At 37.3% G+C, this 15,000-nt stretch overlaps 1 protein-coding gene across 2 annotated transcripts in view; it reads right to left on the reverse strand.

The window, feature by feature from the left end:
- LOC143035857 (agrin-like) overlaps positions 1–15,000 on the reverse strand; it is a 986,526-nt gene that overhangs the window by 8,346 nt on the left and 963,180 nt on the right. For both annotated transcript variants that reach the window (XM_076202950.1, XM_076202949.1), the window contains exons 21-27: positions 11,679–11,832; positions 11,266–11,400; positions 10,109–10,355; positions 7,128–7,292; positions 3,395–3,645; positions 2,888–2,969; positions 1,227–1,355 (exon numbers count right to left, since the gene is read on the reverse strand). In XM_076202950.1, coding sequence (XP_076059065.1) covers positions 1,227–1,355; positions 2,888–2,969; positions 3,395–3,645; positions 7,128–7,292; positions 10,109–10,355; positions 11,266–11,400; positions 11,679–11,832 — 1,163 coding nt within the window. The remainder of the gene's footprint in view (positions 1–1,226; positions 1,356–2,887; positions 2,970–3,394; positions 3,646–7,127; positions 7,293–10,108; positions 10,356–11,265; positions 11,401–11,678; positions 11,833–15,000) is intronic.

Here is a 15,000-nt window from a genome sequence, read left to right on the forward strand (position 1 = left end):
GACTTACTTTGTCTAAAAGGTGTTCTTTTACAAGGAATTGTGGATTGTTTCAAAGAAGACAATGGTTTACCAAACGTTACAAACTAGCGTTAAAACATCTTACAAATCGTAAAGATATCATTAATACTTGAGCGGGTAAAGGGGGGAAGTTAGTAATTCTCAATCAAAAAGGTTATGAAACAAAATCTCTCAACATGTTAGGAGATAGGGAAACTTATGTTCGTCTCACCAAAAATCCCCTTAAAAATTACGCCACGGAATTCAACAAAGAAGCCCGTAAAATTTTAGGAGATGAATTATTTAACAAACTTAGAGTTATCAACCTCCAATTACCCAATTATTATGGTCTTCAAAAATTTCATAAAGAAGACATCCCCCTTAGACCTATCATTTCAAATAGAAATTCTTGCACTAATGAAGTATCTAAATGGCTGACAGGAATTTTATCACCTTTTGTAGGAAGTTTCTCTAACACTCACATTAAACACTGAAAATTTTGTGAGCAAAATTAAGAGACAAAATATACCTAAGAATAGTAAAATACTAAGTCTTTATATAGTTTTCCTATTTACTAATATCAACTCAGATGATGTTTTAAGATTCTTGGAGACCAAACTGCATCAACATCAACACCAACTTCCTCTGTCAGTTTAAAAAAAAATATATTAGACTTACCCGCTTATGTCTTAACACTAATGTTTTCTCTTTTAAAGACTCTTATATTAGACAAAGACATGGATGCAGTATGGGTCCAATCGTTCCCCAGTTCTAGCCAATTTATATATGGAGTATTTTGAATGCGAACTATTACCGGACATCAAGCCAGCTGATATGTTTTGGTACAGATATCTCGATGATATTATTACTGAAAATTATTGAATCCTCCCTGATTAAACATATACCTAATTTTGATACCTCAAAAAGGTCAGTAGTGCCCGGACTGCATAACTTGCATGGCTGCTAAGAAATCCATCTCAAAAGCAGCCGGGCTTGACCTCACTATCAGTCAGCCTTCGCCCCGACCTCATCAAGGACATGTAACCTGTCTCCCTTTTCCCTATGTCTGAATATATGTATATACACATACATATATCCACACATACGGTATATGTATATGTACATGCTTGTGTATGTGTGCGACAATGTGAAGATCTTTTCTTGTAAAAAAAAAAAAAAAAATGAGATTACTACAGTCTAAATTTTTCTGCTCCTACTCCTTTTCTCACCCTTCCTCGCGCTCAGCCACCGCTTCCACCTGCTCGAGTAGCTCCTCGGCCACGTCCTCCTCGTAGGCCAAGTACTCATAGTCCGGGTGTTGCAAAGGTATGTACTGTGGAAGCTTGGAGCCGTTGGTGCTGTTAGAAAGTACGATATTTTAAAGATTGTGTTAGGGAATGTTAAGTAGACGCTCAATATAGATAATAATTGTAATCAGGTGATAGAAATAGAACGAGGTTATATGGAGCGAAGCAGTCCTCAACCCAGTGAAATTGTTATTAACCTCATACTAGAGCAAGACTATTTCATTCAGGTAGAGGATGGCCCCGGCCTTTATTAATTGGCACTGTCTCGAGCAACTACTTTATTTTGGTGACATTCCGAAGAAGAAATCAAGGATCCTTTCTGAACTGAAGGGACTAAGTAATTATTTTCAAATTTTAGGTCAACTACGGAAATTAAAGTTTACAGTGATTTGCACATTTAACGAAAGTCCTGCGATATCTGTAAATATGTGTAAAAATAAGTTAGCATAATTTTGCATGCTTAATCCCTCCATAGCGACAGTTTGAACTGACTTTGCTTTGAAAAAAGCAAGAAACATAGTTGACTAAAAGTGAAACCCGGTCTGATCGGGATTTTGAAGGACTAAAACCACGGCCAAGCCGGTGTAAAGTCTTCACGTGGATAATGTCACATGCCGTTTGCTACAAGAAAATCTACAAAATGCATAAGAACGAAAATGTAGTAAGGGTATCAGTGAAGTAAAAATTAATGAATAATAAGTAATAAGTAAATAGATAAATGAACATAAAGATAAATAAACAAATACCATAGATAAGTATATAAATGAATGAATATGTAAATGAATGAATAAATGGATAGATAAGAAACTGCAAAATTTCTTTGTACTTTTTTTTCCATTGCCATTTTCATATTTATCAAATCAGCCCTTCTTTCACCCAGTACCACTTTGAACTACCATTATCACATCTTTTCTGTCGTCTCTCTCCTTCTCCATACGTCATGCACCCCATCGCCTAAACTGATATCCGGTTCGTTTTTGGTCTCGTCTGGAGATATTATGTCTGAATTCTCCCTCCTCAAGTAATCGTATAATCTAATCTAGCAGATGTTAACTTTTTAGTATTAGTTGAGGCCATGATCAAGCTCTTTATGTTGCTTTATTTATTTCCTTTAACACCTTTCAGATGTACTTATATACCATTTCTTTTCCTGCTCCAAACTCCTCCAGTAAAGCTGCTTCCTCCGTTTCCGTCCGTTCGCTTTTTTTTTTCTTTCTTAGTTTCATTGTCTAGATATCTAATTTCTGTTTTTTTACTCCATTGTTGCGTCTCTTCATATCCATACATCTTACAGCTTATCGCTGTCTGCAAATCTCCATGTTTTACTGATTATATTGTTCATCACAGACTGCACATTATTTGTGCGTGTGTTTGGGTAAATAGACATGTAACGTTGTACCAACAAGCCAACTGCGTTTCATTTTAGATGTTAAGAAATACTCTGATTCCGTAGAGAAAGAGAAAAAAAAAAAAAAAATGAAAAGCGAAAACAGTTAAAAAAAAAAAAAAGTAAACAAACATGAGAATAATTACGATAGGTAAATCAGTAATATGGATGACAAGGAGCGAAAGACCCTTAATACCTGCTGAAGATATCGTTTGGGTACCGAAGAAAAGTGTTTCCGTCGAACTTGACGGGCTGGTTGAGGTCAATCTCGTTGATGCCTGAAAGGACCATTCATCACTCGTTACGCTGCGCTTAGTAGCTGTTAATCACGCTGTTTATTACTCACAGTATCATTTTCCGAAAATATAATTACTTGATATTCAGTTTCATGGAAATTTCTACTGTTTGGATTATTTAGTGCAAATCATGAAAATATTCTGTAGTTGAATAATCATATTTCGGCCTTATCCTACCAACCACATCGCGATTATTTTCGAACTCAATTTCTAAATTTCGTGTTCATATTGCTCTTGACAAAAATAATTCTAATTTTGACTGTTCATATTGCAACTATCACAACATATGAATAAATATATAACGGTACCAGTCATCGCATTACCCGTGACTCGGTACCACAGAAACACGAACTTTAGACCCATGAGAAAAGGCATTTAAACTAAAACTTTTTTGCTAATTGGCTTACTCTTTTCACACATCCTGCCAACAAAATGAAGTGGACATTTGCATCTGTACTCCTTAAAGTCTGGGATACAAATTCCCCCATTTCTGCATTCATGGTCGGCACAAGGAGGTCCATCGAAAGAGGTAATACCTCTTTGTTCAAGGCTACTGCTGACCATTCCATCCATTACCCTGTTGTTGAGCACCAATCGTTGGATCGCTCCATTCAAACCGACCAATATGCCAGAATCACGATTTACCATGTAGGAGAGTCTGTCAAAGAAAACGGAGAAATGTCATGTTGAAGAGAATGTAATAAAATTGAGTTAGGGGTGGCGTTAAGTTATTTCTTAATATCTAATAATGTAATCCATCACTCAATAGAGAACAATAGTGCATCATGGCATGCAAGTATAAACCTACAGCAGGCTCCCGTCCCTGAAGATCATAAAGTAAAATTTGATATTTACCACAAATCATACAGACAATTTTAGATATTTTCTTCCTTTTTGTCATTACTAAACCTTTAGGAGTTTAGAACTATATCAGTCTTAAAAGGTTTTAGTTAGAATATACAGGCATATATAATCACATTATTCAAATTTTTATATATTGATTCTTTTACCGTTTATCTGTTCTATATTTTAATCTTTCCATTAATATATCTACTTATTAACGTATTTATTTATCTATTTATTTATTTGTTTATTTATTCATCCATGTATTTATCGAATTATTCATCTATTTAGATAGTCACGTGTGTAATTAATTTGTTTGTTTATTGTTCTACTAATTCATTTTCTTGTACAATTATCTAATCAATTATTTACTTAATCATCTATTTAACAATCTAGTCGTCTATTCATTCACTAGTTAATAAGAACATAAGTACATATGAATTGAGGAGACTGCAAGAGACCATGATGCATACACTAGGTAGTTCCATGTCCCTTAACACCGTTCATCTCTATCCATGTTATCCTAACCTCTTAAAACAACCAATGGTTTCGGCGCTCACTACTACATTGTTATTAAGTCTATTTCTTTACATTTTTGTTAACCGTCCTAGCAATAAATCTTAATGGCCTGTTAGCCCTATTCCTAGCACAAATGTACTGCTTCATAGATTTAAGGGCTGGACTCACTAACACTCCTTAGTCCTTTTCACATGCTGTTTTCTTTAATATGGCATTATCTAAGCTATACCTGGTTTTGGGTTGTCTAATCCTACGTTTAACATACTGCCCTTTGAAATATTGAAGTCCATTTGTCATTTCAACGACCATGCAACCAATTTATCAAGATCCTGCTGCAGTATCCCAGCATCTTCCCCGACCTAATATGGCACCCTATACACACACACACACACACACACACACACACACACACACACACACACACACACACACACACACACACACACACACACACACACACACACACACACACACACACACACACACACACACACACACACACACAGACACACACAACCCAAGCTATTCTATCGGTATGTGAATGGTAAACTTAAAACCAAACAGGAAATGGTGAAACTACGCCAAGGAAATATAGAATACACAGAAGAATTAGAGATGGCCGAAGTCATGAACAACCACTTTAAATCTGTCTTCACTAGAGAGAAAATACAAAATTGGGACGTAGATAATAACAAGCAATCTCCCCACATGAGTGAGTTCACAATATCACAAAAAGAAATATCAGAACATCTATCAAAACTGGATGTCAGGAAATCACATGGCCCGGATGGTATTGCAAATTGGATTCTAAAGGAATACAAAGAAGAACTAACATACAAAATACACATCATAATAAATAGCTCACTCAAAGAAGGAAAGATACCTAATGACTGGAAAAATGCTAACATTGTACCAATATATAAAGGAGGAAACAAGGAAGAACCCACCAACTATAGGCCAGTATCACTAACAAGCACTATAGCCAAAATTTGTGAGAAAATCATCAAGAATAGATGGGCAAAACATCTGGAAGACAACAACATATTAAACCCAAGACAATTCGGGTTCAGACAAGGAAGATCATGCACCACAAACTTAATATGCTTCTACTCAAGGCTAATAGATATAGTGCAAGAAAGAAATGGATGGGCTGATTGTGCATTCCTAGCCTTGCAAACAGCCTTTGACAAAGTACCACACAGAAAATTACTAAAAAAAACTGGAACACATAGGAGGAATACAAGGGAACCTACTAAAATGGATGGAGGACTTCCTGACTGGTAGAAAGATGAGAGTAGTGCTCAGAGAAAAATATTCAGGTTGGAAAGGGGTAATCAGTAGAGTACCGCAAGGATCTGTACTGGCACCAATAATGTTTGCTATCTATATGAATGACATGGACGAAGACGTGAACTGTTACATGAGCTTCTTTGCTGACGACGCCAAACTGTTAAGGAAAGTAGAAAATGATAAGGACTGTGAAGCACTGCAAGAAGACCTGAATAGGGTATGGAACTGGAGTCAGAAATGGGAAGTGGACTAAGAAGTGTAGCATAATGTAGTTTGGAAAAAGCAAAAACAGAATATCAGGAAAATACACAATTGAAACCAAGTAAGTAGTGAAAGTAGGATCCGAAAAAGACTTGGGAGTAATTATCACAAACGACTTGTCCTATGATAAACAGATTAACAAAATTGTCGGGGAGACTTACAACTTGCTAAGATCAATAAAAGTGGCATTTGCATACTTGGACGAAGCCATGATAAAAAAGATATTGGTTACATTGATAAGGCCTAGACTAGAGTATGCGGCGACATTGTGGTCCCACAGTACCAAAAAGAATACAAAGAAAATAGAAAGAATCCAAAGAGCAGCTACAAAAATGGCACCTGCACTTGCAAACCTATCATACGAGGAGAGATTGGCTAAACTGGAGTTACCGACACTGGAGCAAAGAAGAGAGAGAGGTGACCTATTGACCATCTACAGAATCATGAAAGGCACAGAGATACTTGATAGAGAGGACTTACTTTACTGGGACAAGAGAAACACAAGAGGACATGGAAAGAAAAAAAAACATAGCTATAGAAGAGAACTAAAGAAAAACAGTTTTCCACATAGAGTTTTGGACACTTGGAACAAACTGGATAATGAAATAGTATGCGCAAAAACCATTCATGAGTTTAAAAGCAAACTAGACACTGCGAGATACAATGGCGGGACACCACGAGCATAGCTCCCCTTCCCGCAAAATACAACTAGGTAAATACACACACACACACACACACACACACACACACACACACACACACACACACACACACACACACACACACACACACACACATATATATATATATTTCATGTAGGTTTATCAATTTGCTCAATAATTTGTTTATTCATACCTGTTTGTAATGTAAACAATGGTAAAAACAATATTAGTCAAAATATTACAAAAATTAAAACGATTGTTTCCTTCTTGGTCTTTAAAGAAAGAAAGAAGGTATAAATTACTTCTCTAGCAATAACTATATATACTCCAAAACTCTTTTTCGATACACCTAGGAGAGGCCTTAAAATATATATATACAGTGAACTACAACAATCTAACCGCGGTGTTAGAGAAACAAAAATACATATAGAAATCAGTTAAAGTGAAATAACGAAACGATAAACTATATCATTCATTAGTTATATGCCCCAAAAACTATACTGCACTCTATGCTTGGGCACTGTATTATTAGTGAATTATTATTTTACAAATGCATAACACTTACTTGAATCCTCCAATGTAGAGTGGCATGTTGAGGTTGAGTTCGGAAGCTGGACCGGGAGCATTTCCAAATACAGGTTCATGGTCGTCGACCTTAAGAGTGCCCTGTCGATCTTGACGATCGGCTATGACTTTATGCCAATCCCCTAAAGTCACTGGATTTGTCGAACTGTAATAGACACCGTTATCTTTAGAATTCTTCATTTGGAATATGGAAATTAATAACGCTGTTAGACTGCCTGTATGTGCCTGTGTGTAAAAATGTCACATGTGTTGTATCTAAAAACAGTCTGGTAAAGAAATAAATGGATTATATGAATGAAGAATATCTCGAAAAGGTAAAAACATACACTTTATATTAGGGGAGGGAAAATAACTTCCATAATGGTATGATACATACAATATCTATTCAAATTGAATTATCAATTTTTTTTTTCTAAAGCTGCTTAGCTAAACATATATTTTTTCAGTCTTCCCCATTTTAACCACATGGAATTCACTACAGATTAAAATCAAACATCTAATAAGTTACCACATTTAATTGATTTCTGTTAAGCTAGTCTAGACCTGCTACGGATATTGAATACTTCAATTCTAAGACCCAAAACCATACTCATGTGACTTAAATTGACACTTATGCTCTTCCCCTTTTTCCTTCTTGACGCGTGTGTCAACAGTGATCCAATATGCTCCCTTCCATCAGTTACCAATCGCAGGTAACGGGATGAGAAACAGAGGTGGGGCTCAAATAGAATGTGGTTGTGAACTTCAATGAATAGGCATATATATCTCACACAAAGAACTATCCCTCAACATAACTAAACTTTATTCCGATAAAAACATGTTGCCATTCTGTATAACGTACAAATTTTTTTTTTCTTTGGGAATCCCTATAATTTGAAAAAAATCAAAATTATGAACAAAAATTGTAACGAAAAATATACATATATATACAAGGGAGGTAGCCAAAAACCAGAGGCATAAAAACCACTCCCACCCATTCCATCCCCAACATACTCCACTCTCCTCCACCCTCTTCCCTCCCTCTTATCTTGGCATCTCCTGGATAACGGGTCATCCCTGCATCTTGTCCACTCCCCTGGGTCAGAAGCAGTGTCGCATGACACAGCACATCCACAGCAAGGCGACCCCCCCCTACCCCTTTCGTTCCCTCATGCAGAAAAGAAAAAGACGGGGAGAAATCCCTTCAGGCTGCGTCCATCTATTTCTCACTCATACTCCCTCACCCCCCACCCCCATCCCCCCACCCCCCTCATGCATCACAGCATCATCCATACACAACCTTTCTCCATTCACCCCGATCTTCTGTCCTCTCCCGTCCTTCCTCAACAGACATTCCCCTCTTTCCCAATGCCCCATCCATCTCATCCTTGGTCGCCACCTCATGTTCACGCCTTCCACCTCTGGCTTTCACATTTCTTTTACTAGTCTTCTTCACACATTCTTTCCATGTGTCCAAACCATCCCAATACTTTTTCATCAACCCTATCTCTCAACTCCCTTTCCACGCCTGTTCTCCTTCTCACCTCCTCATTTCTCATTGTATCCAGCCTAGTAACCCCTATCATACTTCTCAGGCATCTCATCTCAAACACATTCAAACTCCTCCTCTCTTCCTCTCTTATGTTCCATGTTTCTGCCACGTACAGTGCTGTCGGCACAATCCCTTCATACAATCTCCTCTTAGCATCCATTCCCAGATGTCTATTTCTCATTACACTTTTTTATCCCCCAAGGCATTTACTCGCTTCTCTCAATCTACATTCTACCTCCACCTCCAATCCTCCCTTTCCCGCCACATTCGCACCCAAGTATCTAAAACTATCCATTTCCTCCAGTCTTTCTCCCTTAATACTCACTTCCAGTCTGCTGCCACTCTCTCCCATTGTACATCTCATCACCTTACTTTTACCCACGTTTATCTTCAACTTTCTTTTTTCACACACCTTCTCAAACTCTGTCACTAACTTCTTCAATCCCTCCTCTGATCCTGCTACAAGTGCAGTGTCGTCAGCAAACAACAACTGGCTTATTTCCCACTTTTCTCCATTTTCTTTAACCACCTCCAATTCTTGTCCCACTACCCTTGCATTTACCTCTCGCACCACCCCATTCATATATAAATTGAACAGCCAGGGCGACATAACACATCCTTGACGAAGTCCCACCTTTACCTCAAACCACTCACTCTCTCCATTTCTAATCCTAACACAAGCTCTACTACTCTCGTAAAAACTCTTGACTGCTCTTAAAAGCTTTCCGGCTATCAAAACATATACCAAAACAATTAGAAGAGAAATCAGGTGTGTGAAAGCCGGTTCAAAACAGTAACAATGATTTTGAATTTTAATTTGAGCGACTTGATTCAACTCTGGCGTGGCGCCAAATTAAAGGGATTAAAGCATCTCTGCTAACCATTTCGGCTCACAAGTTTCCTTCTGAGTGACGTTAAACTATTTCATTTAGCTTAGACATGACTCCTGTGGGAGTGAAGAAATACCAATGACTTTTTCACCCTTGCCGGAACTGAGGGTATTGCCCTAACTGGGGTTTCTCACTTTTCACTGCGTGGAAGTGCGATGGTGATATGAGGTAAGTGTAAGGAGGGTGGACAAATAAAAGCATGACTAAGCTCTTCGTAGAAGAAGAAGAAAAAGATGAGGAAGACCCGCCTCATTTAGTTGTCTTTCCCCGCCACAGGGGCATAGGAGGGAAAGAAGAGGTAAAGTCTTAGGAGTGGTCAAAGAGACATTTAGACAGAACAGAAATAATTACAATAAAAATTAATAGATAACTTGGTATTCTTCTATGAGTGAAAGTTGATCTCCGAACATGAAAGAATGATGCTTGTACATAGGACTGTTGCTAAAGTCCTTAAGGACTGACTTCATATAACTACGCAATCAATAATCTACTTCGGGATATCAAAGGAGGTGAAACGAATACAAATTCAGGAAAACTTACGTGATATTTGCCACACCACTGCCGAGATCAAAGCGAAATTGAACGTAACCGTTGACGAGGTTGAGACTGATGAAGTCGCCCTTGTCCACGGGGCCCTGGCCCTCATAGAGGATGACCCCGTGCAACGCCTTTGTCAGGAACCAAATTTCGATGGTGAACTTTTCAGAGATGCCCTCTGGGGGCGACAGGGCAATAAAGGAGCGGCCGTCGAACTGGGGCACGAGGATGTCTCGAACAGAAGGATCCACTGTGCACGAACAAATGAATGATATATATATATATATGAGAGAGTGATAGGTGGGGAAGGGTAAACGAAGATGGGCTAAGAATACATTTATTGTTCTTACGTTTCGGTTATTATAACCTTCCTCTGAGGAAGGTTATAATAACCGAAACGTAAGAACAATAAATGTATTCTTAGCCCATCTTCGTTTACCCTTCCCCACCTATCACTCTCTCATTTGTCTTAAACAATTTATCAATACATATATATATATATATATATATATACGTATATATATATATATATACATATATACATATATAAATACATATATATATATATATATATATATATATATATATATATATATATATATACAGTATACATACATATATGAATATATATATATTTATATGTATAGCTACATATATATATACATATATATATATAAACAACTAAGAAATGAATGAATACTGAAGGTGGAAATGCATAAAATAGGTAGACAAGTTAATGTTTACGAAACTGTACATGCCATGAATGGTCTTGAGAATTCTTGGTTCTTCGAATTTGAACTTTTGATAAATCATATTCGAGAATATTGATACAAAATTCTCAGAATTTCAAATTCATAATTTCCAGCAATTTGAACGTGGAATTTTCTGAAACTCGAATTCGAGGTAAACTCAAAATTCTTGAAATCTCGAATTTACCTTGAAACCTTGAAACTTAGTAATTCAAACTCGAAAGCTCAGGAACTTGAACTCAACTTTTTGGTAACTCGAACTCAAAATTCTTGAAAACTCGAATTCAGACCTCTTAGTAATTTGGACTCAAATTTTTTGGAAACTAGAATTCAGGCTTCAGAATTAATTCGGAATCAAAATTCTAAGAAAAACGAACTCAGAACTTTTGGTCAAAAGAGCAGGTCACTCACCCAGGCTACAATCGGGTCCCGTCCAGCCCTTGGGACAACCACAGGCGAAAGTCCCGTCCGGCGCGGGGGTGCACGAAGTTCCCTCCGCACAAGGATTCGACAAACACGGATCCAAAGGCGTCTCGCACAAGCGCCCTAGTCAAGAAAACATATTAGGTTTCAGAGTACAGAAATTCGTGTATATATATATATATATAAATATATATATATACACACACACACACACACACACACACACACACACACACACACACACACACACACACACACACACACACACACACACACACACACATATATATATATATATATATATATATATATATATATATTTTTTTTTTAAGGACAATATCTCTGTTGACCAGCGCTATTATTGTTTCCGAACTTACCTGAGATGATTTGGTACACCATACCTGTGTGAGTGGCCGGGCAGGAGCAAGTGAAGGTGTGAGGGACAGGTCCAGGTATGCAGGTGGCTCTGTTCGAACAAGGCAAGGCTGCACACGGGGAAGGTCGGCACTCCGTCACGTTGTGCGAGTGAGAAACAAAGTACGACCGACCATACATCTGCAGCCATTAAGGAAGTTAGATTACTAATACAAATTTCTTCTTCTCCTTCTATCCCCTCTTCTCTCATTTGTCTCCTAATCCATCTCTTTCTATCACACCTCTCCCTTCTCCTGGGCGTGTGCGTGCTTACATAACGCGAAATGCTAGATAAAGATGATCCTTCTCATTATCATTTATATCACACACGGAAATACATCCAAACGAGCACACAAACACATAAAAACACAAAAAAATTATACATATATATATATATATATATATACATATATATATATATACATATATATATATATATATATATATATATATATATATATATATATATATATATATATATATATATATGGTGACCGGGTATTTGGGCAACTAAACGTTATTTTGTTTTTAATGTCATAGTAAGTAATGAGTCATTTGATATTGCCTACCTGCCTATATTTTGTAGTTTACTGTTATCTCTTCATATATCAAAGTTTTATTTAATAATATGTTATTTCATAATATCTCCTTTTTTATATTTTATTGTCATATCTTTATATATCAATGTCACATATTCTAATGTCATATCTAGTAAAAAAAAAAATTAATGCCCTAAGTTGACATTTTATAGTTTTTATTTTTTTTATTTCATAGTTTATATTTCACATTTCAGTATTCTTGCTTATATTTTGTATCACCTCCTACCTATAACCTAACATGTGCTTAGTACTAGCTAGTGTTGAGTCACACCTTGACACTAATATGAAGATGATTTGACCAATAGAAATTCAGCATACACACCACATATTTCCAACTGTTAGATATCAAACTATGGTATATGATAGAATATCACTGTTCATTATATTAAAGAGAATCACTTTCGTATTTTGTTCCGTGAGTCAAATACCCTTGGGTGGTACCCTATTACTCAAAGGTTCGAAAGTTACATACACATACACACACATATATATGTATATGTATATATATGTATATATATATATATATATATATTCTTGCAGGCAGACGAGGTTAAATGCTATTGAAGATTCATTTTTGATTATCTTCTTGCGTATAGTCTCTATACGACGAATAGTTGACTTATCATTTTCTGTAAGTCTGTAACTTGAAGTCTGTAACTTGAACAGACTGGACAAGTTAGCACTAACCCAGATCTTCAACCATCCCTTCTTGCTGAAGCTGGAAAAACCCGAGGAACTTACCATAGTAAGCTGATTAATAAATACCATCACATCGCCGCAAAGCAACTACGCGAGAACCCAGACATTACCATCAGACGGGCTGATAAGACCGCCGCCTATGTTATCATCAGCAAAGAAGAGTATATCCAAAAGATGAACACCATATTCAATGACACCACCAAATTCATGAAGATAACACGCAACCCAACCGAGGCCATAAAAAAAAAAAAAAAAAAAAAAAAAAAAATCAAAAAGGCCAATATAAGAGATCTCCTAAACAGACTTACAGAAAATGATAAGTCAACTATTCGTCGTATAGAGACTATACGCAAGAAGATAATCAAAAATGAATCTTCAATAGCATTTAACCTCGTCTGCCTGCAAGAAAATATCCTACCTGGCTACACAAAAATATATATATATGTATATACATATATGTATGTATATATATATATATATGTGTGTGCGTGTGTGTGTGTGTGTGTGTGTGTGTGTGTGTGTGTGTGTGTGTGTGTGTGTGTGTGTGTGTGTGTGTGTGTGTGTGTGTGTGTGTGTGTGTGTGTGTGTGTGTGTGTGTGTGTGTGTGTGTGTGTGTGTGTGTGTGTGTGTGCATGCATGAGAAATCACATGAACTCCTGATTCTACATATGCAGAAAAACCGCAAGGGATAATAATTAATTGATCGCCGAGCGCTTTCGTCTATTTAGACATCCTCGGGGTACCCTGAAATCACATGAACTCGTGATTCCATATATACAGAAAAACCACCAAGGAAAATAATAAATTCATGACCATGCGCTTTCGTCTATTTCGTCTAAAAAGACGAAAGCGCTCGGTCACCAATTTATTAGTTTTCTTGGTGTTTTTTCTGCACACACACACACACACACACACACACACACACACACACACACACACACACACACACACACACACACACACACACACACACACACACACACACATAAACACACACACACACACACACACACACACACACACACACACACACACACACACACACGCACACACACACACACACACACACACACACACACACACACACACACACACACACATACACACACATACACACACACACACACACACACACACACACACACACACACACACACACACACACACACATATATATATATATATATATAGATAGATATACATATATCTGTATATACATATATATATATATATACATATATCTGTATATATATATATATATATGTATGTATGTATGTATGTATGTATATATATATATAATATGTATATATATACATACATACATAAATACATACATACATACATACATACATACATACATACATACATACATACATACATACATACATACATACATACATACATACATATACCAAGGCTTTTTCCCCTTTACAAGAGAGGTAGCCAAAACGGAAAAGGCATAAAATAATTCCCACCCATTCCATCCCTGAATACACTCCACACCCCTCCACCCTCCCTCTTATCTTAGCACCTCCTGGATGACGGGTCATCCCTGCACCTTGTCCACTGCCCTGGGTCAGAAGCAGTGTCGTAAGACACAGCACATCCACAGCAAGGCCGCTTCATTAAATCGGCGACCCCCCTTCTCCGTCCCCCCATGCATAAAGGAGAAGACGGGGAGAAATCCCTTCGGGCTGCGTCAAAATTTGCTCACACATACTACCTCACCCCCCATCCTCCCGCCCATTCCACCTCATGCATCACAACATCCATATACAACCATTCTCCATTCACCCCTGTCTTCTGTCCTCTCCCGTCCTTCCTCAACAGACATTCCCCTCTTCCCTAAAGCCCCCTTCACCCCATCCATCCACCTCATCCTAGGACGTCCCTTCATGTTCACTCCCCCCACATATGCCTTCCATACCTCTTTTACTAGTCTTTCTTCACTCATTCTTTCCATGTGTCCAAACCATCCTAATACTCTTTCATCAACCCTATCTCCCAACCC

Source organism: Oratosquilla oratoria, chromosome 19, assembly GCF_046742065.1.
Source record: "Oratosquilla oratoria isolate Oo_2021 chromosome 19, ASM4674206v1, whole genome shotgun sequence".
Classification (NCBI taxonomy): domain Eukaryota; kingdom Metazoa; phylum Arthropoda; class Malacostraca; order Stomatopoda; family Squillidae; genus Oratosquilla; species Oratosquilla oratoria.